At 42.3% G+C, this 18688-nt stretch overlaps 1 protein-coding gene across 1 annotated transcript in view; it reads right to left on the bottom strand.

Annotated features, from left to right (window-relative positions):
* The window catches only part of LOC311113503 (ubiquitin carboxyl-terminal hydrolase 43-like), a gene marked incomplete at its 3' end in the record, with an annotated part of 98606 nt that overhangs the window by 46509 nt on the left and 33409 nt on the right, over positions 1-18688 (bottom strand). The window contains exon 3 of the mRNA XM_084156735.1: positions 377-483. Coding sequence (XP_084012861.1) covers positions 377-483 — 107 coding nt within the window. The remainder of the gene's footprint in view (positions 1-376; positions 484-18688) is intronic.

Genomic DNA, 18688 nt, shown 5'->3' with positions numbered 1-18688 from the left:
GGAAAAGAGCTAAACAAGATTCAGACAGAGATTAATCCCAGAAAGTGTTCACAGCTCAATGTGACCTACTTTAGCAGGCTAGAGGTTCTTATCCACAGGAGGGAAAGTGCATGCTCACCTGTTCTGAATACCTATACTATATCTAACGGCATGCTATAGATTCTGGGGAGAGAAAACAATGCACACAGACATTACAGAAGCCTTGGATGAGGTGTTTGGGTACTCCATGAAGTCTCATGTGGGAGAAACGTTCTTGAATTGCTGCATAACTTAAGTATGCGTTATTACATGATCTGTACTAATTGAATGTGAGACTCTCACCTCTTATCGTCTGTTACTACTAAAGTACCTGTATGATAATATCTATGACTCCTACCTGTACTGTGCCTGAAAGTGGTCCTGGACGAAGCTGTGCCGCGTCCCAGGCTGGTGTGCTGCTGCTGGGCCGGAGACAGGGCTCTCCTCCCCTCCACCCATCGGGCCCTGGAACAGAGAGAGAGAGAGAAAGCGTGAATGACTTTGTGTGTGTGTGAGAACGTGTGTGAAAGAGAACGTCAACACTGAAGCTAGAGCTGAACACCAGCAGGGTAACAAGGTGTGGCGGCAGGTAGCTTAGTGGGTAAGAGCGTTGTGCCAGTAACCGAAAGGTCGCTGGTTCTAATCCCCGAGCCGACTAGGTGAAAAATCTGTTGATGTGCCCTTAAGCAAGGCACTTAACCCTAATTGCTCATGTAAGTCGCTCTGGATAAGAGCGTCTGCTAAATGACTAAAATGTAAAAAATGTAAAATGTGTATCACAGCAGATGTGAACAGGAGCGCTACAGGAGGTAAACACATTAAAGTGAATATACTAAATCTGGGTTGAATCAAAACAAGTCGGTCCGGCTGCCCACTAGGGCTTTAAAGGCTCACCAAATCCACGGTTCGGAAATACCAATTGCGGTTTTGGGGTTACGGTTCGGCTCAGTTTCAGTACAGCGGGAAAATGAAATGCCAACCGTTACTGTAGTTCATTCTTGTTTACTTAAGAAATACAAAGTGTTGATATTCCTGATTCCATATATGATCATGAGTCATATAATGCCTGATTAGAGCACAATCAGGAATAACAACATTTTGTATTTTCTTAAATGAAAAAAAAAACATGATTACTCATCAATAACAACACTAAAAGAAAGTGCAATATGTGTGAAATCAATATGTAAACATGGCTCAGACATTCTATAGGCCTATGCTATAATGTTTTCTTACAAAGACAAAAATATGCGCACTTGAGTGTCTCTCATAAAGGGGGCGTGTTTGTAGCACGGTACTTCTCATTTCCCACTCTGGGGTAATGTGATGGGCTGTCACTGTTAAGTAGCTCTAGATCCTCCATACTCAACTGGCGGAGCGTGGACCGGATCCGGACCCAGCACGGGGTCAATACGGACCACAGGTCCGTATTTTTACTTGGTCGGGCTTCGACCCCTGGTATCATATAAACACACATAAGACATGGAAGAATGCGTAGAATTGCAGGAAATGAGTTTTAAACCAGCAAAAACAAATCTCTGACCCATGCAAAATGTGTAGAATTGCGGGAAATTAGCTTTAAAATGGCAAAATGTTCTCTCCGCCAACAAGATGGGTGTGAAAAGTTTGGGGTCACATGGGTTGCGAGGTGGGGGTTTGTTACTACACCGATAAAATACATTATCACTCCGGACCTTTGCCACCTAGGAAATGTGTGTGACCGGACCTTCTCAAATAGTAGTTGAGTATCCCTGCTCTAGATGTCCTTCCATCTGTAGTAAGCTCAACACATGGTGCATTGGCCAATTAATTGACAACATCGTCTTTAGCTTGCTTATACAGAACGGGTGTTAGAGGGCGAAGTTTATAATGATGCTCGAGCACTTTCACAAAGTACTGAAACCCCCTACTCTTCAAAACCACTGAGAATGGGCGCATATCCGCAGCTATAAACATACCCATCGCTCTTGTAATTTCTTTGCCCCGATCAGAATCAGCTGCAAATGGCTGTTTGAATGCAGAAGGGAGACGAAGTTGTGTTGTTTTTTTTGCGTTTCCGTCTTGCTCAGCTGGTAGGAATACTGGGGTGATGTCGGTGTAATTTTATTTTTATTTAACCTTTATTTAACCAGGTAAGCCAGTTGAGAACAAGTTCTCATTTACAACTGCGACCTGGCCAAGATAAAGCAAAGCAAGTGCGATAAAAACAACACAGAGTTACATATGGGGTAAACGAAACATAAAGTCAAAAATACAAACAGAAAATATATATACAGTGTGTAAATGTGTCAACATGTTTGAGGTGTTGGCAGCTGCATAGGCTATTCTCGTTGAGCAGTGGCAACATAATCTCTCTGTCCATTGCCATTATAATCTAATGGGAAGCCAAAATGTTCCTAAACTGGCGATTTAAACGATGATGGAGAATCCTCCTGGTTAATTGACCCCACCACTCGCCATCGTAGATAACTAGTTCCCGGCTGCGCCTCACAAAAGGACAGTTTTAAATGCGCCAAATAAAATTAGAATTTCTATTACAACATGTGCATAGGCTCTAGTTGTTTTAATGGAATAGCCTGAAATGTGTTTGTTTTTTCAGCTCAGATTTACTCAAAAGACATACAACTCAGCGTAGGCACAGCCTATCTGCCTAGTGTTTTTATTTTGTATACACTACCGGTCAAATGTTTTAGAACACCTACTCATTCAAGGGTTTTTCTTTCTTTTGACTATTTGTAGAATAAAAATGAAGACATCAAAACTATGAAATAACACATATTGAATCATGTAGTAACCCTTTGAGATTCTTCAAATAGCCACCCTTTGCCTTGATGACAGCTTTGCACACTCTTGGCATTCTCTCAATCAGTTTCATCAGGTAGTCACCTGGAATGCATTTCAATTAACAGGTGTGCCTTGTTAAAAGTTGTGGAATTTCTTTCCTTCTTAATGTGTTTGAGCCAATCAGTTGTGTTGTGACAAGGTAGGGGGGGGGGGCATACAGAAGATAGCCCTATTTGGTAAAAGACCAAGTCCATATTATGGCAAGAACAGCTCAAATAAGCAAAGAGAAACGACAGTCCATCATTACTTTAAGACATGAAGGTCAGTCAATACAGAACATTTCAAGAACTTTGAAAGTTTCTTAAAGTGCAGTCGCAAAAACCATCAAGCGCTATGATGAAACTGGCTCTCATGAGGACCGCCACAGGAATGGAAGACCCAGAATTACCTCTGCTGCAGAGGATAAGTTCATTAGAGTTACCAGCCTCAGAAATTGCAGCCCAAATTAATGCTTCACAGAGTTCAAGTAACAGACACATCTCAACATCAACTGTTCAGAGGAGACTGCATGACGCAGGCCTTCAGGGTCAAACTGCTGCAAAGAAACCACTACTAAAGGACACCAATAATAAGAAGAGACCTGCTTGGGCCAAGAAACACGAGCAATGGACATAAGACCGGTGGAAATGTGTCCTTTGGTCTGGTGTCCAAATGTGAGATTTTTGGTTCCGACCCCCGTGTCTTTGTGAGACGCGGTGTGGGTGAACGGATGATCTCCGCATGTGTATTTCCCACCGTAAAGCATGGAGGAGGAGGTGTTATGGTGTGGGGGTGCTTTGCTGGTGACACTGTCTGTGATTTATTTAGAATTCAAGGCACCCTTAACCAGCATGGCTACCACAGCATTCTGCAGCGATACACCATCCTATCTGGTTTGGGCTTAGTGCGACTATCATTTGTTTTTCAACAGGACAATGACCCAACACACCTCCAGGCTGTGTAAGGGCTATTTTACCAAGAAGGAGAGTGATGGAGTGCTGCATCAGATAACCTGGCCTCCACAATCCTCCGACCTCAACCAAATTCAGATGGTTTGGGATGAGTCGGACCGCAGACTGAAGGAAAAGCATATGTGGAAGTGCTCAGCATATGTGGAAACTCCTTCAAGACTGTTGGAAAAGCATTCCAGGTGAAGCTGGTTGAGAGAATGCCAAGCGTGTGCAAAGCTGTCATCAAGGCAAAGGGTGGCTATTTGAAGAATCTTAAATACAAAATATATCTTGATTTGTTTAACACTTTTTTGGTTACTACATGATTCCATATGTGTTATTTCATAGTTTTGATGTCTTCACTATTATTCTACAATGTAGAAAATAGTAAAAATAAAGTAGTGTATACATTTTGTTATGCATTCATTCGGGTTCACAGTGCGGACCGAACCGAGGTCCCTGTACCGAATGGTTCGGTACGAATATGTGTACTGTTACACCCCTAGTGCCCACAGTACTGAACCACAGACAGCGAGAGGCTAACAGTTTGTAATTCAGTTAGAAGAGAACCAAAGGAAAATGAAGGCGGTTTGAGTTATTGTAAGTTGTGATACAGTAAATAGAGTTTTACATGAGCCACTGAAGGAATGTCTAGACCCCTGACAATACCAAACCTCTCTCCAACAGTAGATATATCACAGCTAAAGACTGTGTTATTACTCAGATAGACAGGTAAATAAACATATTGATTCTACAGGCATAAAGAATAGAGCAGCCAAGCCCACCAATCACAGGCCTGAACTGAACCCTTGAGTCTCTCTGTGAAAGAGAACAAGGCTGTGGCAGAACACGGACGGACCTGAAATCAATACTGAAATCAGTCACTAACCGCTGCTACAGTGGGGGAAAAAAGTATTTAGTCAGCCACCAATTGTGCAAGTTCTCCCACTTAAAAAGATGAGAGAGGCCTGTAATTTTCATCATAGGTACACGTCAACTATGACAGACAAAATGAGAGAAAAAAAATCCAGAAAATCACATTGTAGGATTTTTTATGAATTTATTTGCAAATTATGGTGGAAAATAAGTATTTGGTCAATAACAAAAGTTTCTCAATACTTTGTTATATACCCTTTGTTGGCAATAACACAGGTCAAACGTTTTCTGTAAGTCTTCACAAGGTTTTCACACACTGTTGCTGGTATTTTGGCCCATTCCTCCATGCAGATCTCCTCTAGAGCAGTGATGTTTTGGGGCTGTCGCTGGGCAACACAGACTTTCAACTCCCTCCAAAGATTTTCTATGGGGTTGAGATCTGGGGACTGGCTAGGCCACTCCAGGACCTTGAAATGCTTCTTACGAAGCCACTCCTTCGTTGCCCGGGCGGTGTGTTTGGGATCATTGTCATGCTGAAAGACCCAGCCACATTTCATCTTCAATGCCCTTGCTGATGGAAGGAGGTTTTCACTCAAAATCTCACGATACATGGCCCCATTCATTCTTTCCTTTACAAGGATTAGTCGTCCTGGTCCCTTTGCAGAAAAACAGCCCCAAAGCATGATGTTTCCACCCCCCATGCTTCACAGTAGGTATGGTGTTCTTTGGATGCAACTCAGCATTCTTTGTCCTCCAAACACGACGAGTTGAGTTTTTACCAAAAAGTTATATTTTGGTTTCATCTGACATTCTCCCAATCCTCTTCTGGATCATCCAAATGCACTCTAGCAAACTTCAGACGGGCCTGGACATGTACTGGCTTAAACAAGGGGACACGTCTGGCACTGCAGGATTTAAGTCCCTGGCGGCGTAGTGTGTTACTGATGGTAGGCTTTGTTACTTTGGTCCCAGCTCTCTGCAAGTCATTCACTAGGTCCCCCCGTGTGGTTCTGGGATTTTTGCTCACTGTTCTTGTGATCATTTTGACCCCACGGGGTGAGATCTTGCGTGGAGCCCCAGATCGAGGGAGATTATCAGTGGTCTTGTATGTCTTCCATTTCCTAATAATTGCTCCCACAGTTGATTTCTTCAAACCAAGCTGCTTACCTATTGCAGATTCAGTCTTCCCAGCCTGGTGCAGGTCTACAATTGTGTTTCTGGTGTCCTTTGACAGCTCTTTGGTCTTGGCCATAGTGGAGTTTGGAGTGTGACTGTTTGAGGTTGTGGACAGGTGTCTTTTATACTGATAACAAGTTCAAACAGGTACCATTAATACAGGTAACGAGTGGAGGACAGAGGATTCTCTTAAAGAAGAAGTTACAGGTCTGTGAGAGCCAGAAATCTTGCTTGTTTGTAGGTGACCAAATACTTATTTTCCACCATAATTTGCAAATAAATTCATAAAAAATCCTACAATGTGATTTTCTGGAGAAAAAAAATCTCATTTTGTCTGTCATAGTTGACGTGTACCTATGATGAAAATTACAGGCCTCTCATCTTTTTAAGTGGGAGAACTTGCACAATTGGTGGCTGACTAAATACTTTTTTTCCCCCACTGTATATAAATTGATAGCTTTGACAGAGGAAAAAATGGCATTTGGCATAACGTATCTTCAGCCTATGGGATATATTTCCTTTTTACCACAGCCAAGTCATCATCTTCCGGCTTTTTTACAGAATCATTCCCAGAAATCATAAAATCGATTAATTTCACTCCCGGGGAACGAATGTGTATTTGAAGCAACGTTTTCCGCGCACACACACACACACACACACAGCCGTGCGTTTGTTCTCCAGACACTTATGTGACTGAGCGTGGCATGACAGTAGTGTGTCAGTCTAAATGACACAACAACAACAAACATTTTTTTTTATCAGGACATCTTTCAACAGGCTGATTTAAAGACATTCTCCGGTACTTTTAGCCTGCAGTTTTGAAAGTGGTGCTCACGAGCCAAAAGTGGTTCCCGCAAATCTGCTGTGTGTGCATCTTGATAGCTGTCACTCAAATGGCGAAGGGCTGAAGCTCATTGGCTGGAACTCGAATTGCTAGGGGGCTGGACCATGTGTTGGAAAATGTAGGGAAAATGGTGCTGCACAGTCGCTTTCAAACTAGGGATTTCGAGGCTGCATTCACCCACAACTATAATTTATTGAGGTGCTTTGGTAGTTGGTGTTTTGAGTTCTGTTCAGCGCACAGCGAAATCAAACGAAGGAGAGAGTGAATCACTGTGAATCATGGTGCTAGGGGACTGCAGGTAGATACTATGTAATTACCTGAACAGTGCCTGTTTGATGTAATCAAAGAGCAGCACACAGATATTTTCCACAAGAGCTTCTAGACTCAGGTTTGTTATGTTTTGGAGTGCCTTTAAAATACATTGTTAGTCAACATAACCACACTAATCACTTCCTGCAAAGCTGAAGGAGAAGGATCCACTGGATTATGGAGCTCATTGAGCTATATGCTTCCATACTGGTTATTCATTGATACTCTCAGCCAATGAAAATGATCAAATAGACATTTCAATCAAATGTTTTGAGGCATATATTATTTGGGACATGGGGAAATGTGTGTTGTGTGATGACTTTCAGGACATTTAATGTACTGGCTCGATAAGATGATTATTGTTGTCTTGTTTGGAGTGTTGTATGAAGCTACATGCTTCCATTCTGGATATTACACTTTCTGTGAATAGCATATGAGAGAGGCCTTCAATTAGTTGCTATGCAGAGTAAAAAAGTTAAATAGCCCCAGCAAACAAAGGGGTCACAGTGACATATCCAAGCTTTTATTGGGTTACGACTGAGGCTGATTCAATTGCTATTTAACTCATTGAGTTGAATCCTAGTAGAGAACCCTTTGAGAGCTTTTGGGCCATGGGGCCAAAGTAGTGCGTAACCCGATAATAAACTAGATAGTATAGATAAGCCTATACTGACTGGCCATGGGGCCAAAGTATTATGTAACCCCATGATACACTAGATAGTATAGATAAGCCTATACTGACTGGCCATGGGGCCAAAGTATCATGTAACCCCATGATACACTAGATAGTATAGATAAGCCTATACTGACTGGCCATGGGGCCAAAGTATTATGTAACCCCATGATACACTAGATAGTATAGGTAAGCCTATACTGACTGGCCATGGGGCCAAAGTATTATGTAACCCCATGATACACTAGATAGTATAGATAAGCCTATACTGAGTGCTTTCAGTGAGAACAGTACAGTCGACTGTAAAGAAATAGAGCAATGTGTGAATAGGATGAAGGAGCTATTTGAGTTGCTCTGCCCCTAAGCATCACTTTAGTATCTGTTTCCGACCTGGATGGTAATAGACAGTTTAGATGCGCCGCGTGAGGTAGTGAGATTGAAAATGAATTCATTGTCACCTGGGGACCAGAGCTAAGCGTCGGAGGTGATTTTGAAGTCGACATCAATTTCCGTTTTGGGTTGAAAGTTCCGCCCTGAAGTTTGTGCCGGTCTAAAGAAAATCACTAATTACGTCAAACTAATTTAAGACACATTTAGAGCGAGGTCACATACACACATACAATATCAATATATTATGTTGTGAATATTCTATCAAAATGTGTATCAATAAGACATAAGTACAACCAAGACTGACAACATAACCCTGGAGAATATCTGTCAGCTTTGTTTAATCAACATCTGTGAAGTAATCCATTATTTGACACACTTCTGTGTCAACAGCAAAAGAAAAAGGCTTAACTGCTATTTATATCTCTCCTCTTCACATCCTAAATGTGTCACCGTGTTCTTAAAAAAGGTAAGAAAGTCCATTATGCTTCCTGTGAAGAAGATGTGTGTGGTACACTTTCCTAGTCTCAGCAAAGGCAGGGCAATCTCATCGAGCCACTAGACACACTCTCTTCAGAAGAGCACTCACCTACTTTAGGAATAGCAGCAGTAGTGTGTGTGATGCATCTGAGTGTTACACTCTTAGCAACAACAAAAAAATCTAGACCCTAAAATAGTTATTTGGCTGTCCCATAGGAAAACCCTTTGAAGAGCCCTTTTTGCTTCCAGGTAGAACCCTTTTGGTTCCAAGTAGAACCATTTTGGGTTCCATGTAGAACACTTTCCACAGAGGGTTCTACCTGGAACCCAAAATGGTTCTACCTGGAACCAAAAAGGGTTTAATCTGGAACCCAAAAGGGTTCTCCTATGGGGACAGCCGAAGAACCCTTTCGGAACCCTTTTTTCTAAGCGTGTAGTAAGAAACTATAGTAGTCTGAAAGTGTGTGAGGCGTCTACAGTAAGTGTTTATGAGGACGTGTTAAAGAGTCTCAATAGGTTTGAGTCAGACTCGTTCATAATGGCCGTGCTTTCTTCAGACAAACTACATTAGTACAACGTTTTGCAAGATCTAAGTACAAGGGTACACAAATTAGAATAGGCTTACACGTTATTACATTATGAAAGTGAGGGGCAAAACCATGACAACATAGTTGGATAATAGCTTGTCATCAACACTATTTTGGATCCAATGTAAAAAAATATATATAATGAAATAAAAACATTATGATGCACAGAAAACTCCAGACTATCTAGTAATAATATTGTTTTGTCTATTAAGTATTTTCAACCAAGAAGCTATTCCGCTGATAATGATGAGGCAAATGAACAAGATGTCTCTTTCAAGCTGTCAAATCCCCTAAGCAATTTTTTCCTTCGCTAACACAATTAAAGATTAAATACAGACGAGGATGGCCTGAGACGTGCTGGGGAATAATGGTTCATTGGAGCTATTGAGTGAGTGAGTGAGTGAGAAAATATTACATCTAGGGATTCTGCAAATCCTACAACACAGTGCAGAAGGTGCACCATTAGAAAGGTGATATTGAGTCTCTTGGTTTTGTCCTGTTAGCAGAGTTGCGTACCCGGGAAGGTTGGAAGATGACCCAGACGGGTACAGTGCTGCTGGTCAGCTAACTCAAATTTGACCTTCCTTTCTGTCAAAATGTGGACAAAAAACACAGGATATGTAAATAGCTGATAGTGAAAACCGAGACCAATACCTTGAGTAGATGGCAGAATCAACACAACTACAGCCAGAGACAGAACTAAACCATAGTCAGAGATAGTATAGTATACTAGTATAGTACAGAATAGTCTGCTAAGTAGCCCGATTACAACAAACTATTATTTATCTCTGGTCCCAGTCCTTACACAAATCACCATGGAAGCATTGGGTTCCTTTCCCATCAAAATGTGGACAGAGGACATTTTCCATTAAACACAGCATCTCTTTGGAAATGAGTTGTGAGGTTAAAACCACGAAGCACAAACTCTCCCTGCAGCAATTCATCTTCATCAAATACCTCAACATGCATTTTACCAGTTGCATATTCCAGAGTTGTGTTTATTCAGAAGGAACTTTTCCTAATAGAGGGGGAGGGAAGCTAGCGGGCTTAACCAGAAGATGCAATCTCTATTGCACTCCACACTGCCCTTTCCCACCGGGACAAGAGGAACACCTACGTGAGAATGCTATTCATTGACTACAGCTCAGCGTTCAACACCATAGTGCCCTCAAAGCTCATCACTAAGCTAAGGATCCTGGGACTAAACACCTCCCTCTGCAACTGGATCCTGGACTTCCTGACGGGACGCCCCCAGGTGGTAAGGGTAGGTAACAACACATCTGCCACGCTGATCCTCAACACGGGGGCCCCTCAGGGGTGCATGCTCAGTCCCCTCCTGTACTCCCTGTTCACCCATGACTGCATGGCCAGGCACGACTCCAACACCATCATTAAGTTTGCCGACGACACAACAGTGTTAGGCCTGATCACAGACAACGATGAGACAGCCTATAGGGAGGAGGTCAGAGACCTGGCCGTGTGGTGCCAGGATAACAACCTCTCCCTCAACGTGACCAAGACAAAGGAGATGATTGTGGACTACAGGAAAGAAAAGAGGACTGAGCACGCCCCCATTCTCAACGACAGGGCTGTATTGGAACAGGTTGAGAGCTTCAAGTTCCTTGGTGTCCACATCACCAACGAACTATCATGGTCCAAACACACCAAGACAGTCGTGAAGAGGGCACGACAAAGCCTATTCCCTCTCAGGAGACTGAAAAGATTTGGCATGGATCCTCAGATCCTCAAAATGTTCTACAGCTGCACCATCGAGAGCATCCTGACTGGTTGCATCACCGCCTGGTATGGCAACTGCTCTGCCTCCGACCGCAAGGCACTACAGAGGGTAGTGTGTACGGCCCAGTACATCACTGGGGCCAAGCTTCCTGCCATCCAGGACATCTATACCATGCGGTGTCAGAGGAAGGCCCTCAAAATTGTCAAAGACTCCAGCCACCCTAGTCATAGACTGTTCTCTCTGCTACCGCACGGCAAGCGGTACCGGAGCGCCATGTCTAGGTCCAAAAGGCTTCTCAACAGCTTCTACCCCCAAGCCATAAGACTCCTGAACAGCTAATCATGGCTACCCGGACTATTTGCACTGCCCCCCCACCCCCACCCCATCGTTTTACGCTGCTGCTACTCTGTTAATTATTTATGCATAGTCACTTTAACTCTACCCACATGTACATATTACCTCAACTAGCCGGTGCCACTGCACATTGACTCTGCACCGGTACCCCCCTGTATATAGCCTCCCTACTGTTATTTTATTGTACTTCTGCTCTTTTTTTCTCAACACTTTTTTGTTGTTGTTGTTTTATTTTACTTTTTTTATTTAAAAAATAATGCATTGTTGGTTAAGGGCTGTAAGTAAGCATTTCACAGTTATGTCTACACCTGTTGTATTCGGCACATGTGGCAAATACATTTTGATTTGATTTGATTGCTGAAGCACCAAATGGGGAAAAACCGACAAACAGGGAGGGACTAGGGCTGTTGCGGTGACCGTATTACCGCCACACCTGCGGTCACGAGTCATGAAGGCAGTCAAATTCCACATGTCCGTTTAGTCACGGTAATTAAGCTTCTCCAAGCTCTGATGCTGCTGCTGGTCATTAGTAGCCTACCAAACTTGCTAACTGCCTGGTACTCAGCACTCTATTGTCCCTCGATTCACTGACATCAATGCAACTGTCTTCAAAAATCTAATCAAATCCTTCATGAGAGCCCTTGAGCTCATGTTCACCCATACACAAAAAATGTATGCACGCATGACTGTAAGTCGCTTTGGATAAAAGCGTCTGCTAAATGGCATATTATATTATTATATTATGTTGCGCAACATGTCTATAGGCTATGCAATTGCGGGAGAAAACAGAGTGATGGCCGTTAATAAAAAGAGGAGGATCCCATCAGCTTTCTATAGGCTAGGCCTACTATACTTATTTCTCAACTTTCCTAATATTAACCATATTGCTTATATTTACAACAGGAGTATAGTCTACCTGGCTGGCATGAAAATAAACCACGGGGGAAAGCGTCCTCCATTCGCTGTTTCGATACAGGTGCATGATAATGGTCCATTCTAAATCAAAACAAAATGTCACACATATATTATTTAGTATATGTAAAGACAAGATTAAATCAAGAATAGCCTGATGGGTGAAAATATTTGCCTATCACTTGTGAATGATATATTATCACTTGTGAATGATGCCCAGCATAGGAAACAATTCCTTTTTTTTTTTTACACGACTTGTTTGAATCAGAGTCGCACACCTCATGTAGCCTAGCCCATAGGCATATATGTTTTAATAAGGTTTGTATCACAACTATATTGACCAAATAACGTATTAAAATTAAGAACATTAATCCGCTTTACAAGGCCGCAAAAGGCATTGATTTTTTTTAGGGTGCATTTCGGCCACAAAGGGGATGCCGCCATGAAATTCGAGGCATTATCAAGTGCTTGTCAAACTGTGAATGAGGGACTATTGGAGTGTGTACAGCTTGCGCAAAAAACAAAGCAGAGCTCATGCCTTTCAAGTGACTTTTCAAGCAACATCATGCAGGCTTACAATGTATTAAAAATCAAAACATATAGCCCAATGTTTGTAGAACAACTAAAGTTACATGAATAACTCTAAATTAAGCATATAGGAGTACCTATTTCTTTGTTAACCGCTCAACACAGAATAGACGCATGTGCGCACTCCCTCAAATCATCTGGAGAAAATATTTATATTGTATTCTTCATACTATAAAATAATGCCATGGAATTATAAGCAAATCTTGTCTGCTAAATGTACTAGCGTAGCCCACAGATATTTGGCATAGCCACATCAGGACAACAGAGTATGCTATTATTTTCTTCTGAAATAGACTACATTTTCTTCATATCATGCTTCTTTAGACCTGTCTAAAATAAATAATGGATTTATTGTGAATGTGTAGGCTATATTACATGGATTTATTAGACTTTTTAAAATGGCTTGTAGGCTATGTGTGGAAGCCAGGAGATGCTAAATGTGTTTACATTTACATAATTTAGCAGACACTCTTATCCAGAGCGACTTACAAATTGGTGCATTCAACTTATGATAGCCAGTGGGACAACCACTTTTTATTATTTTTTATTATTTTGTTATGGGGGGTGGGGGAAGAAGGATTACTTTATACTATTCCAGGTATTCCTTAAAATAGGTAGGGTTTCAAGTGTCTCCGGAAGGTGGTCAGTGACTCCGCTGTCCTGGCGTCGTGGGGGAGCTTGTTCCACCATTGGGGTGCCAGAGCAGCGAATAGCTTTGACTGGGCTGAGCGGGAACTGTGCTTCCGTAGAGGTAGGGGAGCTAGCAGGCCAGAGGTGGATAAACGTAGTGCCCTCGTTTGGGTGTAGGGTCTGATCAGAGCCTGAAGGTAAGGAGGTGCCATTCCCCTCACAGCTCCGTAGGCAAGCACCATGGTCTTGTAGTAGATGCGAGCCTCAACTGGAAGCCAGTGGAGTGTGCGGAGGAGCGGGGTGACATGAGAGAACTTGGGAAGGTTGAACACCAGACGGGCTGCAGCGTTCTGGATAAGTTGTAGGGGTTTAATGGCACAGGCAGGGATCCCAGTCAACAGCGAGTTGCAGTAATCCAGACGGGAGATGACAAGTGTTATGTTAATTAACGGTCAATTACTGTGAGACCGACAGTTATTTGCTTGACAATCACCGGCTGACAAAATGTTGTGACTGCCACAGCCCTAGGAGGGACTACCTGATCTTGATCTTGTAGAATAAAAAGCGCTTGTTTTAGTTTTCAAGAATGTGTTATTGTAAGAGGTGCACAGTTTCGCAACTCTGCACTACAGAATGTGCTTTTACTGATCCCATTGTTTATAATGTCACTAACAGGTAATATACAGTGGGGGAAAAAAGTATTTAGTCAGCCACCAATTGTGCAAGTTCTCCCACTTAAAAAGATGAGAGAGAGGCCTGTAATTTTCATCATAGGTACACGTCAACTATGACAGACAAATTGAGAAAAAAAATTCTCCAGAAAATCACATTGTAGGATTTTTTAATGAATTTATTTGCAAATTATGGTGGAAAATAAGTATTTGGTCACCTACAAACAAGCAAGATTTCTGGCTCTCACAGACCTGTAACTTCTTCTTTAAGAGGCTCCTCTGTCCTCCACTCGTTACCTGTATTAATGGCACCTGTTTGAACTTGTTATCAGTATAAAAGACACCTGTCCACAACCTCAAACAGTCACACTCCAAACTCCACTATGGCCAAGACCAAAGAGCTGTCAAAGGACACCAGAAACAAAATTGTAGACCTGCACCAGGCTGGGAAGACTGAATCTGCAATAGGTAAGCAGCTTGGTTTGAAGAAATCAACTGTGGGAGCAATTATTAGGAAATGGAAGACATACAAGACCACTGATAATCTCCCTCGATCTGGGGCTCCACGCAAGATCTCACCCCGTGGGGTCAGAATGATCACAAGAACGGTGAGCAAAAATCCCAGAACCACACGGAGGGACCTAGTGAATGACCTGCAGAGAGCTGGGACCAAAGTAACAAAGCCTACCATCAGTAACACACTACGCCGCCAGGGACTCAAATCCTGCAGTGCCAGACGTGTCCCCCTGCTTAAGCCAGTACATGTCCAGGCCCGTCTGAAGTTTAATAGAGTGCATTTGGATGATCCAGAAGAGGATTGGGAGAATGTCATATGGTCAGATGAAACCAAAATATAACTTTTTGGTAAAAACTCAACTCGTCGTGCTTGGAGGACAAAGAATGCTGAGTTGCATCCAAAGAACACCATACCTACTGTGAAGCATGGGGGGTGGAAACATCATGCTTTGGGGCTGTTTTTCTGCAAAGGGACCAGGACAACTGATCCGTGTAAAGGAAAGAATGAATGGGGCCATGTATCGTGAGATTTTGAGTGAAAACCTCCTTCCATCAGCAAGGGCATTGAAGATGAAACGTGGCTGGGTCTTTCAGCATGACAATGATCCCAAACACACCGCCCGGGCAACGAAGAAGTGGCTTCGTAAGAAGCATTTCAAGGTCCTGGAGTGGCCTACCAGTCTCCAAATCTCAACCCCATAGAAAATATTTGGAGGGAGTTGAAAGTCCGTGTTGCCCAGCGACAGCCCCAAAACATCACTGCTCTAGAGGAGATCTGCATGGAGGAATGGGCCAAAATACCAGCAACAGTGTGTGATAACCTTGTGAAGACTTACAGAAAACGTTTGACCTGTGTCATTGCCAACAAAGGGTATATAACAAAGTATTGAGAAACTTTTGTTATTGACCAAATACTTATTTTCCACCATCATTTGCAAATAAATTCATAAAAAATCCTACAGTGATTTTCTGGATAATTTTTTCTCATTTTGTCTGTCATAGTTGACGTGTACCTATGATGAAAATTACAGGCCTCTCTCATCTTTTTAAGTGGGAGAACTTGCACAATTGGTGGCTGACTAAATACTCCCCCCCCCCCCCCACCCCACCCCCACTGTATAGGGCTTATATAAGGGCATAGACTCACTGTCCTGGGGTTTGTAATTCTGTTGAGAGTGAGTGTGAGATAAAGAGGGGCTCTGGGTGGATGCTGCAGTAGTAGTAGTAGGAGTGTATAGTGAGGAATACCAGTAGACCCAAGGCATGTTTTGCCAGGCACTTCGCTGCACACTTGAAAAAGCACCTTCCCCACAAGTAGGTCAACAGGCACTTAGCTGGACCTTAGAACAAAGAACAGATGCCTCCATTGAACTGTGCCTTTTCTAAAAGTGTGTGTGCACATGTGTGCGTGCACTATAATTTTCTTATATCTGGGACCCAGTGAAGAATAAATACCCCTAATAGTATTTTTCCTTGCTCTGCCATTGTCTGCCAAGGCAGAAGCGGGAGCTAACATAACATGAGAGATGCTAATATCCAAAAAGCGCTAAGATGTTCAATTGTCACATTGTGTGTAATCCAAAAGTGCTGAATGCTAACAGCTAACAGATCCATATTCTGGGCCCCCTGTTGCTCAGAGGAGAATATTAGCACTGGCGTCCAAACCCATCCAGGCTGTGTAATTGATTTCCAGGATTTAGATGATAGGAGCAGAGCAACATTTCAGAAGTTATTCCACAGCTAACACAGATATATATATATACACACAGTATATACTGGCTATGTGAATCTTGTATCAAAGTCAAGGGGAATCTATTCCCAAGCAGACAGAAAGTGAGATGTGTATATGATAAGGTTATTAAATACAGTGGTGTGAAAAAGTGTTTGGCCCCTTCCTGATTTGTTATTTGTTTGCATGTTTGTCACACTTAAAATGTTTCAGATCATCAAATTAATTTAAATATTAGTCAAAGATAACACAAGTAAACACAAAATGCAATTTTGAAATGAAGGTTGTTATTATTAAGGGAAAACTAAATCCAAACCTACATGGCCCTGTGTGAAAAAGTGTTTGCCCCCCTGTTATAACACAACTCAACTGTGGTTTATCACACCTGAGTTCAATTCCTCTAGCCACACCCAGGCCTGATTACTGTCACACCTGTTCTCAATCAATGAATCACTTAAATAGGACCTGCCTGACAAAGTGAAGTAGACCAAAAGATCCTCAAAAGCTAGACATCATGCCGAGATCCAAAGAAATTCAGGAACAAATGAGAAAGAAAGTAATTGAGATCCATCAGTCTGGAAAAGGTTATAAAGCCATTTCTAAAGCTTTGGGACTCCAGCGAACCACAGTGAGAGCCATTATCCACAAATGGCGAAAATATGGAACAGTGGTGAACCTTCCCAGGAGTGGCCGGCCGACCAAAATTACCCCAAGAGCGCAGCGACGACTCATCCAAGAGGTCACAAAAGACCCCACAACAACATCCAAAGAGCTGCAGGCCTCACTTGCCTCAGTTAAGGTCAGTGTTCATGACTCCACCATAAGAAAGAGACTGGGCAAAAATGGCCTGCATGGCAGAGTTCCAAGACGAAAACCACTGCTGAGCAAAAAGAACATTAAGGCTTGTCTCATTTTTGCCAGAAAACATCTTGATGATCCCCAAGGTCTTTGGGAAAATACTCTGTGCACTGACGAGACAAAAGTTGAACTTTTTGGAAGGTGTGTGTCCCTTTACATCTGGCGTGAAATTAGCCCACCCAACTACCTCATCCCTATATTGTTATTTATTTTGCTCTTTTGCACCCCAGTATCTCTATTTGCACATAATCTCTTGCACATCTAGCATTCCAGTGTTAATACTATTGTAATTATTCTGCACTATAGCCTATTTATTGCCTTACCTCCATAACTTGCTACATTTGCACACACTGTATATATATTTTCTGTTGTATTTTTGACTTTATGTTTTTTTACCCCATATGTAACTCTGTGTTGTTTTTATTGCACTGCTTTGCTTTATCTTGGCCAGGTCGCAGTTGTAAATGAGAACCTGTTCTCAACTGGTTTACCTGGTTAAATAAAGGTGAAATAAAAATAAATAAATAAAATAACACTGCATTTCAGAAAAAGAACATCATACCAACAGTAACACACCACTGTACACTGATAAGCTTGCTGAATGGCTTATCCCTAAAATTAGGTGAGAAATAAAGCTTGTAAAGACATGGGAAATCAAGTGATTATGTGTATGATCATGCACTGTGTACATCCATGTATTGCTAAGCGATTACATAAACAATGGATTTATTTTTCATTCTACTGCTGGTTTCTCACAATGCTTGCAATGAACATTTCTGCCCTAGACCATGTATTGAACACAGAAATAAAAATAACCTATGCCTTTTCTCCCTCAGAAGATGTTGTACCCAGCATCCTTTTCTGCTGTTGCTTTCGCCATGAAAGATGTGACGTCAAACAGATACATATCACTGCAATCAGCAGAATTAAGGCTGCGTCGCAGAGAGAGACACACAAGGGTATACTCATGGGTATTGGGTATCAGAACATCACATTTCTGCACGACCCATAGACTCAAGGGCTGAATCCCAAATGGCATTCTATTCCCATATTATAGTGTTTCCTATGGGCCCTGGTCAAAAGTATTCCATTACAAAGGGAATAGGGTGCCATTTGAGACGAAGCCAAGGAGACGCCCTCTCTTCCATAACAGGGTGTATCAATAGGACGTCCGGTCCTCTCATGCGGACTGAAACAGTTCAATAAAGTCACAGCCATGTCTGCTACGTGTCTGGTCTCGACAGTGTGATGTAATCAGAGGACACGCGTATTTAATAAGTCACAGACAGACGTGTCTCCTACATGTCTGTCTTTGCTCTTCATACCAGAGGACATACTCACGTAGGGGGTGTGTGGCTGTGTTTGTGATACAGACATTGCGTGATCCTGCTAATCTAGTTGGAGACATGAATAAAAGCTGGACGGATGACGATCATCATAACTTCTGGATTCGACTCAATGTAAAAATGCAGTTGAAGAGTGAGTCTCTTAAACAAAAGCAGCGAAAGAATGACATCTTCTCACGATGCCGAGCAACTGCCCCCCAAAAAACTGGACCGGTCATCTTTTCGT

This window comes from Coregonus lavaretus (assembly GCF_964263955.1).
Source record: "Coregonus lavaretus genome assembly, chromosome: 40".
Lineage (NCBI taxonomy): Eukaryota > Metazoa > Chordata > Actinopteri > Salmoniformes > Salmonidae > Coregonus > Coregonus lavaretus.
Note: the sequence above shows the minus strand (reverse complement) of the source record. Positions and strands in the feature narration are given on the sequence as shown.